This window comes from Apis cerana, linkage group LG3, assembly GCF_029169275.1.
Source record: "Apis cerana isolate GH-2021 linkage group LG3, AcerK_1.0, whole genome shotgun sequence".
NCBI classification, from domain to species: Eukaryota; Metazoa; Arthropoda; class Insecta; order Hymenoptera; family Apidae; genus Apis; species Apis cerana.
The window spans coordinates 13,005,859-13,020,029 of NC_083854.1; the positions used below are offsets into that span (position 1 = coordinate 13,005,859).

The 14,171-nt window shown below is 31.9% G+C and overlaps 2 protein-coding genes across 5 annotated transcripts in view; both read right to left on the reverse strand.

Moving 5' to 3' along the window:
- Nucleotides 1–6,934, reverse strand: part of LOC108001070 (protein sickie) — a 144,796-nt gene extending 137,862 nt beyond the window's left edge. The window contains exon 1 of one of the 2 annotated variants that reach the window (XM_017061897.3): nt 6,390–6,934. The gene's annotated coding sequence lies outside the window, so the exon portion shown is untranslated. Of the gene's footprint in view, nt 1–3,424; nt 3,645–6,389 lie in introns of those variants that run through there. The other variant, XM_062073127.1, reaches the window with a different exon arrangement.
- A 522-nt stretch (nt 6,935–7,456) lies between these two features.
- Nucleotides 7,457–13,638, reverse strand: LOC108001071 (serine/threonine-protein kinase GA29083). 3 transcript variants are annotated; one of them, XM_017061905.2, is made up of 6 exons: nt 13,328–13,638; nt 11,705–12,727; nt 11,447–11,624; nt 11,054–11,347; nt 10,706–10,948; nt 7,457–10,318 (listed from the first exon to the last, which is right to left on the reverse strand). In XM_017061905.2, the coding sequence occupies exons 2-6, from the start codon at nt 12,724–12,726 to the stop codon at nt 10,250–10,252; spliced, it is 1,806 nt and encodes a 601-aa protein (XP_016917394.1). In that variant the 5' UTR covers nt 12,727; nt 13,328–13,638; the 3' UTR covers nt 7,457–10,249. The 3 variants fall into 3 exon arrangements, with proteins under 3 accessions (XP_016917394.1, XP_016917393.1, XP_016917392.1); XM_017061904.2 differs by having other exon boundaries at nt 7,457–10,328; XM_017061903.2 differs by having other exon boundaries at nt 7,457–10,331.
- Nucleotides 13,639–14,171: the final 533 nt, after the last annotated feature.

Consider the following 14,171-nt stretch of genomic DNA (forward strand, 5'->3'; position numbering starts at 1 on the left):
ATTAATCGTCGAATTCGTATCCCTTCGTTTAACCTCGCGCATCGATCGAGGCCGCGCAAGGATCGAAAACGTGGGCGTAAAAGGAAGGCCGATGGGGTAACGTCGTTAGTTTCCGGTTGGTCGTACGCACTTCCATCCCAGTCCCAAGCGGCAACCCCTCGCGATGCACGCTGTCTAATGAGGCTCGACACCCGCCCTCCCCTCCCCCCGCACCGCGCCATAAACTTCGACGTTCGAACTGTTGAACGTTGCACGTACACACGGCCAGCGGCCGAGTATCTCTCCTACCTTTTTTCTTTATCTCCTTCTCCCCACCCCTTCCCCTCGCTCGTTACTCGCCTCGCGTATCCCCACCACCGCTGCTTCCCCCACTTTTCTCCTAAAACAGAGTTGCGCAACTTCGGATACGTTATTACACAACGATAAATAGATTAACGGTGGAGAGATTAGTTTCCTTGTTTTCTGGGTCATCGGTTTAAATCGCGCTCGAGCATCGAGATGAAAGTAATTACCAGAAAGATGGGAAGATTTTACGGTGCGATGTATAATAATAGAGAGGAGGGGATACTTATATTTTATTACTCGATCGAAAAACATCGTTGCGATTAATTTAACTCGGGCAAGGATTAAGAGGTAAAATATTCGAGTCTCGAGTGCGATTCTCATCAACCGTTTCGATCAAGAAGCCGTTTAATTGATCGCGATATAACATATTTCTTACCACTTCCAACTGCATCGATTCATTTGATTCTATCGATTACGAAACCGTGTATAATTTAAATTATGCGCAGAAAATATTTGAACGAGCAAAACGAACCAACAATAATATAATAGTGGAAAAAACGAAGGAAAGGTAAAGAGGGCGAGGTTGGAATTTGAGGTGATTCCCATAACAGTAGCGCGTACATCGGTATGGGGGTTTTCTGGTATGGTGTCAGGGGTTCGCGTCTGACAGTGATCGAGAACCGCGATGCTATCTTCGCGGCTCGATAACGACCAGCGGAAGTATCGCTTTAATCACTATATCCGAACCCCGTTCCCTTGCCACGCCACTGGATACCAGATCGTTTCTCATGTAACCTTCTCCACACCCACCCCGTCTCTTTACCTCGTTTCTTTCGCAAGCTTAACATTCACTTAACAGCAACGTATCTACGTATAATACTAGAATAAAATTTCTAAAAATTAACCCGAAAGAAAAGGCACGATTCAAACGTAATTAAACATCCGGTTAAAATATTCGTGTACGAATATCTTTCGACCCGATTCGAGGTCGAAAAAAGTTTCGTCGACGCGGAAACTAGGATACAAACGCGCGTTAATTTCATAGAACGTGGAAGAAGGTGGAGGGAGGGACAGGAAGAGGAGGAGGTGGAGGAGGCACCATAAGGTCTGGAAGGCCCCTTTTGCTATCGATCTGTCCCCACTCGCGGCGATTCTACGCTCTGTGCCACACCATGCATCCCCATGGAACACTATATTGTTCCCACTCGGTCGCCCTCCTAGTGTAGGTGAACGTGTTTCTCCTCTGTGTTTACGCGTTTTCGCGCGAGTGTGCGCACATGCATTCTACCCACCACCTAACTTGCGTATATATATATATGTATTAACACGGCGCATTTGTTTCCATGGGTAGAAAGCATGGACCTCCTCTCACACCTGCCTTTAACGACACCGTTACGTCACGACAACGCCACCCATGCCAACACCACCGCTGTAATCATCTACCGGATACGTATCCGGATATGTATTACGTTTGGAAAATGTTTTTTTATCGTCTCGACAGCAATACGACTGGTATTTTCCTTTAACGGGTATTAAAAAAAAACACGAATCGTTCGAATCGATTTTTAAGGATCGACGAGCTCGCCCGATCCATCTGTCGCGCCTTGTATTCCTTCCCTTCCGACGTGGACATATGGTATTCTCTATTTTTCACAGCGTTGTACGTTGCGCGCGAAAAGAGACAGGAACGGGAAAATATTCGAAAGAGGAAGATGGACGTAACGCGGATATAAACGAAGATGGTGGGGAATATTGGTCAACGTTGAAAGACGAGGAGTATAACGGAGGAGAGGAGCTTCCCCGAGAAAGATTAATATCTCTATCGGAAAAGTTCAAGAGAGCAGGCCATTTATCTACCTACGTGCCCTGTTCCATTTCTTCCTCTTCTCCTTTCCCTTCTTTCTCGACAAATCTTACAAAGACCGTTCTCTTCGAGAGAGAGTTTATTTAACCGTCCAGATTGGAAGGAGAGGAGACGCAAAAACAAGGGGAAAGACGGAAACAGACACTTCTACGTCCACCGGTTGGGAAATGATGATTCACAAGCCGGATGTAACCGAGAAAATTCGATTTGACACTTGCACGACAGTTTGGAAGTAGCAGGGAGATTTCTAATAAATTCGACGGATAATTTTACTTCAACCGAAACGACGGCTTCTAACGGAATATTTTATCGCGTTCGATTGGTAAGGAAGATTCCAACTGTATCTGGAACGATTGCGCAAGCTTACTAATTATAAGAAACGTATATTAATTATTTTCCTGCGTGGAAGATGAAATGAAAAAAAATAAAAAAGGTGACATCATCGATGTTGAATAAGTACTCGGTAAGTAGTAGCTACGATTAAGCGTGAGTGGAATCGAGTAAATTACGCTCTATCTTCATCTTGACCAGCCTTTGTATTCTCAACGGTGTTCGATTATGCCACGACACACGCAACGTCTCGTACTATAATCCCAGAAACCTTGTTACGCTCCGTTCGAATAATTCGAAAATGCAAAACACGAAACACCGGTTGCACGATCGTTGTCCAATCAAATACCTTCATCTTGACTCGAAATAAACGAAAATCTGGCGAAGATTTATATAAATATAGATATAACGTCTTCTCTGTCTAATCTTTTAGCGAAATCAATTTCTCGGCTGATTTATACATACAGCCGCTGTCGCCAATATAATTTATACAGAATATGAACGTTGAATTCGGTAAATATGCACAAATAATCGCGATAACTTTGCGAGATTGTTCTTGAGGGACTGGACCATTAATAAGCGTGGACTATACGAGGACCACCAACGAAGGAATCTCTTCTTGTATGATTTAACGGCAAGGTCAAGCGAGGCAAACTCGTTGACCTCTTGTATTCGAAAAATTCCTTTTGCTAATATCGGCTTTGAATTTGATTCTACTTTCCGAATCTTAACTTTTTTCCACGTCGATCGCATTTTCGTTAATACAGGAAAATTTATATATTTATATATATATATATATAAATTTCAATTGTCCTAATAACATAGAAAAATTAAACATAGTCTGTAACACATTTTTCATAATTGAGCATATGTAAAAAAATACTGGGAATAATACTCCCGTTTCACCTCTTTACGTATATCCTATTACACTTCTATTCCATTTACCTCGAGGAGACTAAAAACATCGATGCACACACTTTTCTTACGAGAACATTTCTCAGGTGAGATAGCGCGGAAGTGCATGGTGTGTTACACGAAGCGTGTACATTTGTACGGATGTCTTTATCGCTTTATGAGCCCCATAAAGTGCCGTTGTCGGTCGAACAGCCTTTGTATCTCCATTGTGCATTGCCAACCACCAACAGGGAACGAGAAGGAAAGAGAAGTTTTACCCATTGTTTATGCGTTTCATTATGTATACCATTGTCGTCGATTTTGACTCTTAAATGCGTGTAACGTGGAACGCAACACTCTGAAAAAAGTAAAAGAAAGTGATTTATCAAAGGTGTTGCGCGAGGGAAAAGATTTGATAACGAGAGTCGAGCGAGAGTCGCGTGAATTCTCCAGGGAGATTATTAACAACTGATTCGATGTATAATCCGATCCGTAATGCTTCCGCGCGATAGTCGCGACATCTGTTATTAACCTTAAAAATAAGACGACTTTTCGTTCTCCGACGAATTATTTTGAAAGGAAAATTAAACAGCAAAAGTTTGCTTAAGGAAAATTTCTTAAATGAAAAATCCAACAGTCGAATCTGAACGTTGTCGAGTATGATTCAACGACATTTTTACCATCTTGACCGGTCTAACGATGTTATTGGCCATGTTCTCTCGCTATCGCCACTATGGATCGTCGGCACGACAGTTTCCGTGCACTCTCCATTATGCCGTTTAAGTATCACAATTTTTTACGGATATTGAAAAGATAGCCAACAATATGGCCCGAAACAATGATTACGAGCACAGGGTTGAGGATAGGAAAGATCGCAAACCAGATAAATCATCATAACCTTTACCCATCTACATAGCGAATCCCATAAACTACCGTTACCGTATCATGTAGTATTTTATGATTACATACGCTCTCCGCTATATAAATTCTCCTCGAAACAATGAAACAATTTTACTATACGTTATTTTATCGAACTATGGTTAGGATTATAGTTGCAATAACTTTCGATATCTTTTTGAAATTCGTATACGTTTATGCAAGTTACAAATTATATTTCTTCTGAAATTTGTATTATTTCGTATTTAAACGATGAAAATGGCGTCTCGTTATCGAAGAGAGGAATAACAATTGATGGAAAAAAGAATTTGCTATGCTAACAGATCCTTGTCTCAGTTGATAAGATGAGAGATCATAGAAACACACGAGACGAAGTACTTGCTTACGATGCCTGCGAGAAACGAGGAAGCAAAGCTATATTCATCACTTTCAATGTGTTTAACGTGCGTGTACGTTAAATACGCACGGCAAACACGCTAACCAAACCTTAACTAACAGTCGACCGAACAAATTAACGTTGATGTGTTAAGTGTCCGCAGCTTGTATCGAATTGAAAGATTATACCGTATTCTTCAACTACATATTTGAATATATCGCTCTATATCGAATCTATAATCATATCATAATCATATTATTGAGATAATTTTATTGATGTATTCGACGATATAAAAAAATCAATATATTTGAAATCTCTCATTTCGTTTAAAATTTTTCAATACGAATAAAGCTCTCGAAACAATAATTAAAAAGATCTTGGTTGAGTGAAAATTATTTTTCAATTATTTTTCATCATTCGGAAAATGCAGTGTATTTGCATTGTTTACACGTTTCTTATACTTGAAACGAGAGCAGCAAGAACAAGGCCAAGTCAACGTCGTGTTTACGTTCGATGAACGTGCAAAAGCAAACGTGACCTGCAAATCAAACATATTAGATTCGTTTAAATCGAATTTGACCTAAACATTTTTTTAATTTTCGATGTTTCGTTATAAAAAGCAAAATTATTTTGTCCTTCCTTTGTTAAAAAAAACTTATATGAATCATACAATTTTGGAGAGATATTCACGTGAAAAAAAAAAATTTAACGAGATATTTAAAAAAAAAAAAAAAAGAAAAATATTTAACGCGAAATATTTTTCTTGCATAAAATATTACATTGTATTAAATCTGTATATGCAAGATGATTGCATATGTGTATTGCAATCATCTTACGAAGGCGTCGTTGACATGAAAAAGATTGTACTTCATACTGAGAATTCGCCAAATTTGGTAAGATCAATCGCTTTCGGAAGACGATGAAGACAAAACGTGTGTTCACTTTCCAATTATGGAAATATTCAATATAAAATATTCAGAAATAAAAATGATTATTTATTAACTGTTTCTAATTAATCATTTTTATTTTATTTATTTATAGAATGAAAAAAGTTTATATTGCAAGTTATATGAATAATTTACATTCAATATATTTATAATTGCAACGTATCGAAAAATAAAATTAAAATACAATAATATTAAATTTAATACTACGAATTAATATAAAATATATAATAATAAATAATAATAAATTATACAAATAACTTACTCATTAAATAACGTACACATTAAATATATCCGTAATTATTTACCATCAAAAATATATCCCTTTAATTCATATGTGATCATTAACATTAATCGATATTGCATGCTAATCGGAGCGTGACAATATTTTTACCATACATTTACCATTGACTTTATATTGAAGCTATTTTTCATTCGAAACAGTAGAATAAAAATACGAATTAAACGTATATCGAAATCTAAATTACGACAACAAGCTATTTAATTTTATAATAAAATTAGATTTAAACAATGAATAAAAAAAAATGCAAATTGACAAATATTTACAAGTTTATGACAAACTTTACACGAATATTGTTCATCAGAATATAAACATAAATTTGTAATATCATTATATGTTTATGTCAACAATTATTATTATTGATATACGTACGCATTTTTATGTCCATTATTGCGATACACTAAAACGAAAATTTTGTCTAAGAGCCAATGAAATTTTTGAAAAAATTATCTACAATTTTATTCGAAACATTAAAGTTGTACAATTTATAAGTCTCACCTGATCAGAGCAGCGTTTATGCTAGTTTGCACTAAACCTTGTGTTGCGAATCTTATATTGTCAACTATTACTGATATGTATTAATTTCTTTGTACACACTTATACGCACACACGCACCTGTTACGATATGTTTAGTTTAATACAATTTAATAGAAATTTTTTTCCCCCGTTAAAAAACATAATGGCAATGCGAAGGACGGCTTATGTTAAATACAAAAGAAAAAAAGGATAGCGATAGGACAGCGAGAGAAGCACGAAAAAGGCGAGCTGCAGGCTGCGTGCCAAGCAGCCACCCTTACAGCAGGCGCGCGAGCCTACTACTGAACTTACTAGACTGATTGCCAGCTTCGCGAACCGGCACATTCGCTCGGAATCACTCGTCTCTCACGAACATCGGATATAGCCCACGATCATCGTCGCCGAATTAATTTCGAAATAATCGATTGATTTCTTATTTTGATAAATCTTTAATTTAACGAATCATTGTAAGTGTTAAGTTACAACGAAACTAATGATAATTACAAATTTAATAATAAAAATATTTTTCCATAAGATAAGAAAATAATTAATACGATTTTCAAGCCACTACTGCATAAGTTGTGTCTTTAACGTATTCGAGATTAATCTTTAGCCATATTTACTATTCTAAAATCAAGCGCTAAAATTAATTCAGCTACACATTAATTTTTACTAAAGAAAAAGTCAGTCTCTATATAAATATGTAAAATCGGTCTCTCTAAAATGGATAAAAAAATTATATAAAAATATTTTTGATTAAAAAGTTTTATTAAAATAAAATATTAAAATTTTCAACAAATGATTCTTCAACAACTTCAAAAGTTATAAATATATCGAAAGAAATGGTTTTCAGGGTAATTATGAATCAAAATTTTGTAATGATTTTTATCATACTTATTTTTTTAATTCATATTTTACCAGAAATAAAAAAAGTACAATTTCAACAGTCAGATCGAAAGTATACGCGTATGTATTGAAAAAAAAAAAAATGAAAAAAGAAGTAAAGGAAATAACAAAGGTACCAAATTTATCGTATATGCGTGTGTAAATACATATACATGTATATAATAATATAAATAATGAATTTCATATATTTGGCATAAATCACTTTTAAATTTCTATAATCTACAGTCAGTGTTATCCAAACTGAGCTTAGAATTTTATACAGAATTTTATTCGTTCTATCTTCGTTACTACAAGGATACCGATTGATGCGCACTAACACAAAAATATACAAATATTTTCTGGGAAAGTTTAAGTATCGTAATTTGTTTTAAAAATGAAATTCATAGAAAAAATTAAAAACGATGTTATATCAAATCTATATTGTCTATTGTCTTATCATAAGAATGACGTGGATAGGACAAAAAGTCACGTGAGAAAATTCACTTGTGGACAACACTGACTTATGATCAATATCGCGTATACATTTACGAATTAATTGTGCTTACAAAAAAATTACAATTATTATCGTCTACATACGAATCAATCCTAGTACGATAAATTAATTTTTTATGCGTAACTTACAAATTATAAGAACAAATAATAATAGTAATATTTAAATAATATTTTATAAACTTCTTACTTATTATATATGTACATCCTTATAGTAAATAGTAATAATTGCATTAAAAAATATGGAAATTGTAGTAGGGGTAACCATAAAAGTATCTTCAAGCGACAAAGGGAGAAAGATACATGCAAAATTTACAATCCATAATTTTTATAAAAATAATTTGAAAAGCATTATGTTTTGAATCAATTCTCTGTTTATACTCGTATCCGATATGATATTTTCTAAGATTTTTTTTTTTCTTCTTCATCATCTAATTATCACCACTTTTACTTTTATTGCTCTTAATGTAATACCACTCACAGTACTTTATAAAAATATTCATTCTAGCAACAGTTGAATTACTTTTGAGCAAGCGTATGTAACAAGCTACACAAATATTTATAATTATCCACTCTCTGTCGCCCTCTGTCACTTGTCACAAGGATTTTTTGCGTTAATAATACAGTTCTCACCTCGTTCTACAATTATATTCATCTAATTACTTATGCCTCGATAAGAACAAAGCAATTTCTACATTTAGTTTAATTCAATACTTGATCTACGTACAATAATAGATATCAAATATAAAATAAACTACTTAAATGCATTTGGCATGTCTTGTTCACGTGTGAAGCTCACCTGTTCTAATCTGAATTATTGATCTATTGATATCAATCTCTTCAATATTTAAGAACAAATGACGTCACATCCATGGTTAAATAGACTTTGCACTTACATTAAAATAATTATTATTTAGAACTTTGGACTCTTTAGCGGTTTTTAGTCCCGCATCGATCATGTGTAATGTATAAATATATCTAATTATCATTTTTCCATCGGCCATTAAAATTGGATTTAAAAATGTTAGATTCGACGTGAACACACTGCTTGTTCAATTTGCTTCTACTGGCAGCTGTTGTACTATCTACAACTGAGCTTCGAGTTTTCTTTATAATCATGTTCTAGGCTGTAACACTATTTTTTTTTTTTATCTATTTATATCTCTCATCCGATTATCTTACCGATCTTTTTTCCATTTATTTTTTTCTTAACTATCATACATATTTCGTGATCTTTTTTTTAAGAATTGTAAAATATATTATAAGCTGAATCTTTCTGTCCGTTTTTCATTGTACAATTCATTATCATGTAGAGTTTTAAATTTTTTACAAAAGATTGTTATGATTTTTGTTTAAACAAAAATCATTTTCTCATTTATTATTATCATTCAAATCATTTTCTATAAATTGAAATGAAAAACAATTAAATCTTTGCTTTGTATAATGTTTACTATTAAAAGTAATACATCAGTATATGCGATTTAGAAATTTCTGATGTATTTACTTTTAACGTTGTACGAAATTCTAATACTTCTATTGCTGACTTTTCATGATTATATAAAAAGAATTTTCTGTATAATTTAATCACTATAAAACCTCATTTACACAACCATTTTTATATGAATCACATACATTACTATTTTTTTTTTTTTTTTGGTTCCTCATCGTGATAAAAATTAATATTTTTAAAGTTGTCATTTATATTTTTATATTTCGCGTAAAATTTGACATTTGTTCTTATATTAATTGCGTATGGTGAAACCTATCTAATATTTCATTGTTGTTATTGGAATTGCTAATTACTACCAATAAATAATTGCATCGCTCTTTTTAGATAATAAATTTTGAGACAATATTTGGTAAAAAGAAATTAAGTTTTTAAAAATATATCGGTGTCTATTGTATTTAACAATACGCGAAATATTATTAATTCTTGCAAACAAAATTCTTTATTTTATATTGAAAAAACACTCGAACTGAATTGTCTTTACAACTCACAATTTAAATTGTAGGAATATTTTGATATCTATCTCTCTTTCTCTCTAGCAATATTAAATTATCTATTTGCACCGACAATTAACATTTTTATGAATACTGTTCAAACAAGTTTCACTATGCGATGGTTTTTAAACAGCGATAAACTTGGTTTTTATATTAAATGTTTATAAGATTGTTCATTATTCGACTGAAATTGTAAACAATCTGCACTAAGGGACACAAATGTTTTATCATTAAAATTTTTGTTATTAAAGTCAATTTCATTATAACTTAATTTTTCTGAACTTTGTCATAAAATAAATCAATGCTTTTTGATTCTATTGACGATAAAACTTCACTTCGGTTGTTTCTAATATCTGTTTTGTTATCGGAAACATCATCAACTTCATCTTGAGAACTATCACCTCGAATTGGATTTTTGTAGAAGTCAAATTCAAAAATTGCCAATTTTATCGGCTCACGCTGATACCAGTGTTGCTCCGGCGGGTTGGTAGGTGTTGATGCTGTGGTCTGCTCGCCTAGAAAGCTCTGCTGATATACAGAGGCGGGACAAAAGAAAAACAAAAGCTCTGCTACAGATACAGCAAACTACTACAGAAGCCTTCTTTAAAGCATTTAATTTTTAAATAGCCAAAAAATATAAAGCCATGTAATAGCTGAGCGTATTATCTTGTGTGACAATAAATTTACATTGTAAGCAAATTGATAGAAAATTATGAATAATTAAAATTCAATATTATTCAATCAAAGAAAGAAGACTTCATCGTTGCTACACTAGAACAATTTCCTTATATTACTTTCAATTTAAAAAAAAATTATAATAAATAAAATGAAATAAAAGAACAAGCCATGCAAATTAATAAAATAGGTTTTCTATCATAAAACTAACGTATAATGACAGTTACCGCTAGCCATGGATGATCAAGTACATCTTCGGCACCGAATCTCAATTCAGGTTGCGTTTGTAACATGTTTGAAATTAATTGTTTAGCAGAATCTGATATATCGTCCCAAAATGGAGATCTAAAATCATATTGACCACTCAAAATACGTTCAAATAATTCTTCTTGCTTATTTTCAGGAGAAGCAAATGGTGGAAAACCACAAAGTAAGATATATAATATTACACCAGCTGCCCATACATCAATCTGAAATAGTATAAATTCATTTTATCTTTCGTATCTTTTTAAAGATATTTTTCGTTTCCGATTCTTTTAAAGATATTTCTCTTTTTGATTAGAAAAATAATGTACTTTTAAACCATATCCCGTTTCTGCAAGAATTTCCGGTGCTACATATGTAGGGGTACCACAAACTGTGTACAAAGGTTCCCTTACAACTTGGGCAAGTCCAAAATCACATAATTTTAAACATCTAACATGATTTCCATCCATTTCAACTAAAAGATTTTCAGGTTTAACATCACGATGTACAATATGATGTGAATGTAAATAAGCTAATGCGGATGTTAAATGTCCAATCATTACACTAGCTTCACTTTCCGAAAATTTTGTTGCTGCAGCAATAGCATCAAACAAATCACCACCCTAAAATAATAATAAATACAAATTATTCTATCATTAATTTTAATTTTTATGATTTATAATATATATATATTATATATGTGTGTGTGTGTAAAAATGTACTTTTACAAGTTCCATGACTAAAAACAATTGATCGGTAGTCTCTTGTTCTGCGATCAAATTAATAATATTTGGATGACAAACTTGTCGTAAAATTGATACCTCGCTTGCCCACATTGTTTCTTTACCTTGACATTTATATTTATCTACAATTTTCATTGCATATTCTACACCTGTAGATCTACAAATTATTTTTTTTATGAAATTTAGAATATTATTTTTAATAATTAATATTATATATAATTATCTTATGATACTTACTTATGAGAACAATGCCTAACGACAGCAAAGTTTCCTTCTCCAATTACGTGTCCTACTGCATAATGTAAACGTAATGGCTGTGGTAATATCAGTGAAGAAGGACTAGGTGTTCGCACTTGTGGCGTAGTAAGCACTTTTTTACCAGATTTACGTGGCATTCTTGGCATTGGACCACTCTGTCTTTTTGATGTCCATGGACATCTTCGAAAGCTTTGAACACTTTTAGATTCTTCAAAATCTAATTCAAAATCTTCTTGATTCGATTTTTCAGGACCATAAGCCACAAAGATGTCATCATTTTCAAAAAATTGTTCCAAAGAGGTAACTTGTTGTCCCGAAAGAGTATAGACTTTTCTTACTGCTCCAGAATCTAATTTAACAGCTTCTGTAATTGCTTCCAACGCATGTTCTAAGCTTGGAGCATTTCTTTTATTTAACAAAAGACGTACAACTTTACGTGGCTTTGTACCATGTCGAATTAATGTGATTATTTTTGCTTTTACACATAATGGTATTGCACTTATTTGTCTACCAGTACCTGCTGGAGATTGTGGTAGTCCAGATAAAGAACTACCTCTTCTTACTTTAGTAGATGAATATTCCACTTTTTTAAAAATTTCTCCTTGTCCAGAAACTACATAACATTTACCATCTTCTAAATCATTAATACTTTGAACTTTCTTCCCATCCATGGTATATATTGCTCTAACACCATTAGGTAAAGTGACACTTGATATTAAAGCTCTTGTTAAATCTGTAGCTAAACTATCAAAACTGCGATATCTTTCTGGCGTCACAGCCATCACAATACCAGTATAAAACTTATCTCCATTTCTAAAAAATCTCACTCTTTTTGCTTTCTTGGTTGGTGGAGTTCTAAGAACATTTAAAGAATGTCGCGAACTAACATCCAACATTCTTTCATCTATGCTCATTATAGTAGTGGAACTTAATTCTCCACTTCCAGAGAAATTGCTATCACCAGATGGTGAAGCACCTTGACTCAATGGTTCTTCCATCATCCTGAATATAAAATTTATAATATAAATAATGTTTTATATATGTTATATACAGACATATAATACATATATAATATATATATACAGACATATAATACATTAATATAATACATATGAAAAAATATTAAAAATTAAAAAATTATATCATGTAATATAAAATTATTATATTTCAAATAAAATTGAAATTTTTATACATTATTTGTAAAATCAAATTTAAATTTAATACGTACAAACAAAAATATTTATTGTTATTCATTAATTACTAATAACATATATAGACAATTTTTCAATAAAGTTATAAATACAAATATTTTCTATTATTTTATTATTACAAACGTTATAACAATAAAAGCTAATGTAAGAATCAATTGTAAATCTATATAATTTAAAATATTTTAAAATTTCTATAGTTCTCATTATACGTTCAAAAATTCATGTAACATCCCGATAATAAGAATATTTATTTTTCTTTCTAACCTACTTAACCTTTCTTTTAACTACATCATTATATAGACAAGTACAACACATGAATAAATACAAGTGCAGAAAGTCATTTGTTAATACTTCAAATTTACTAATTAACAAAAATCTTATATACACTTACCTGCCCAATGAGCAGAATGTCCTATTAAAAAACAGAAGAAAAGCCAAGTAATGAACGAATGAATCACCACTGAACTGACATTTTCATAGCAACCATGACGCGAATATTAGATAATAAAAGCGAGAAATCTCGCTTTCTAATATTACACTAATATAATTTTTTTTTTCTGTTATATGTAAATCCCATACAATTTTAATACTTTCCGTTTCTATCGCAACTAATTTTGTTTTCTGCGCGCAGAATAGTTTAACCTGCCAAACTCTATAAATAAAGTGGCTTGTCAAAGAGAAACCGGAAGATCGGAACCGGAAGTGTAAAGAAATTAAAAGGGTGTAATATAAAAATGAATAACTGAATAACTTTTTCTCATTAACTTACAATTAGAACAGTATGTATATCATCCATAATTAATTTTGTTCCGAAAAGGGAAGAAAATATTTTATACATGATATATATGTATGTTATATATCATATCTTTAACAAATAATAATAACATTAATTAAATACGTTATTATCATAAACGTTTGTAATTGTATTATTAATATATCTTTAAAATGTAATATTTGAAATAAGGTAATTAGGTAAAATTATCAATTTCTGTAACGAAAAAGTTTAATTATTGAAACTAATTTAATAAATTACATAATAATTTACTAAAACTTACATTTATGAAAAAATAAATAATTATATAATAAATAAATATGTAAAATTTTTTTTTTACAATAGTTTTCTTAAATATATCAATATGATATATTACATAGTATGACATATCATAGAAAGATAAAAATTTAAAAGTTAGTTCGTAAAATATAACATAACTATGGATAGAGGGCAACATAATCTT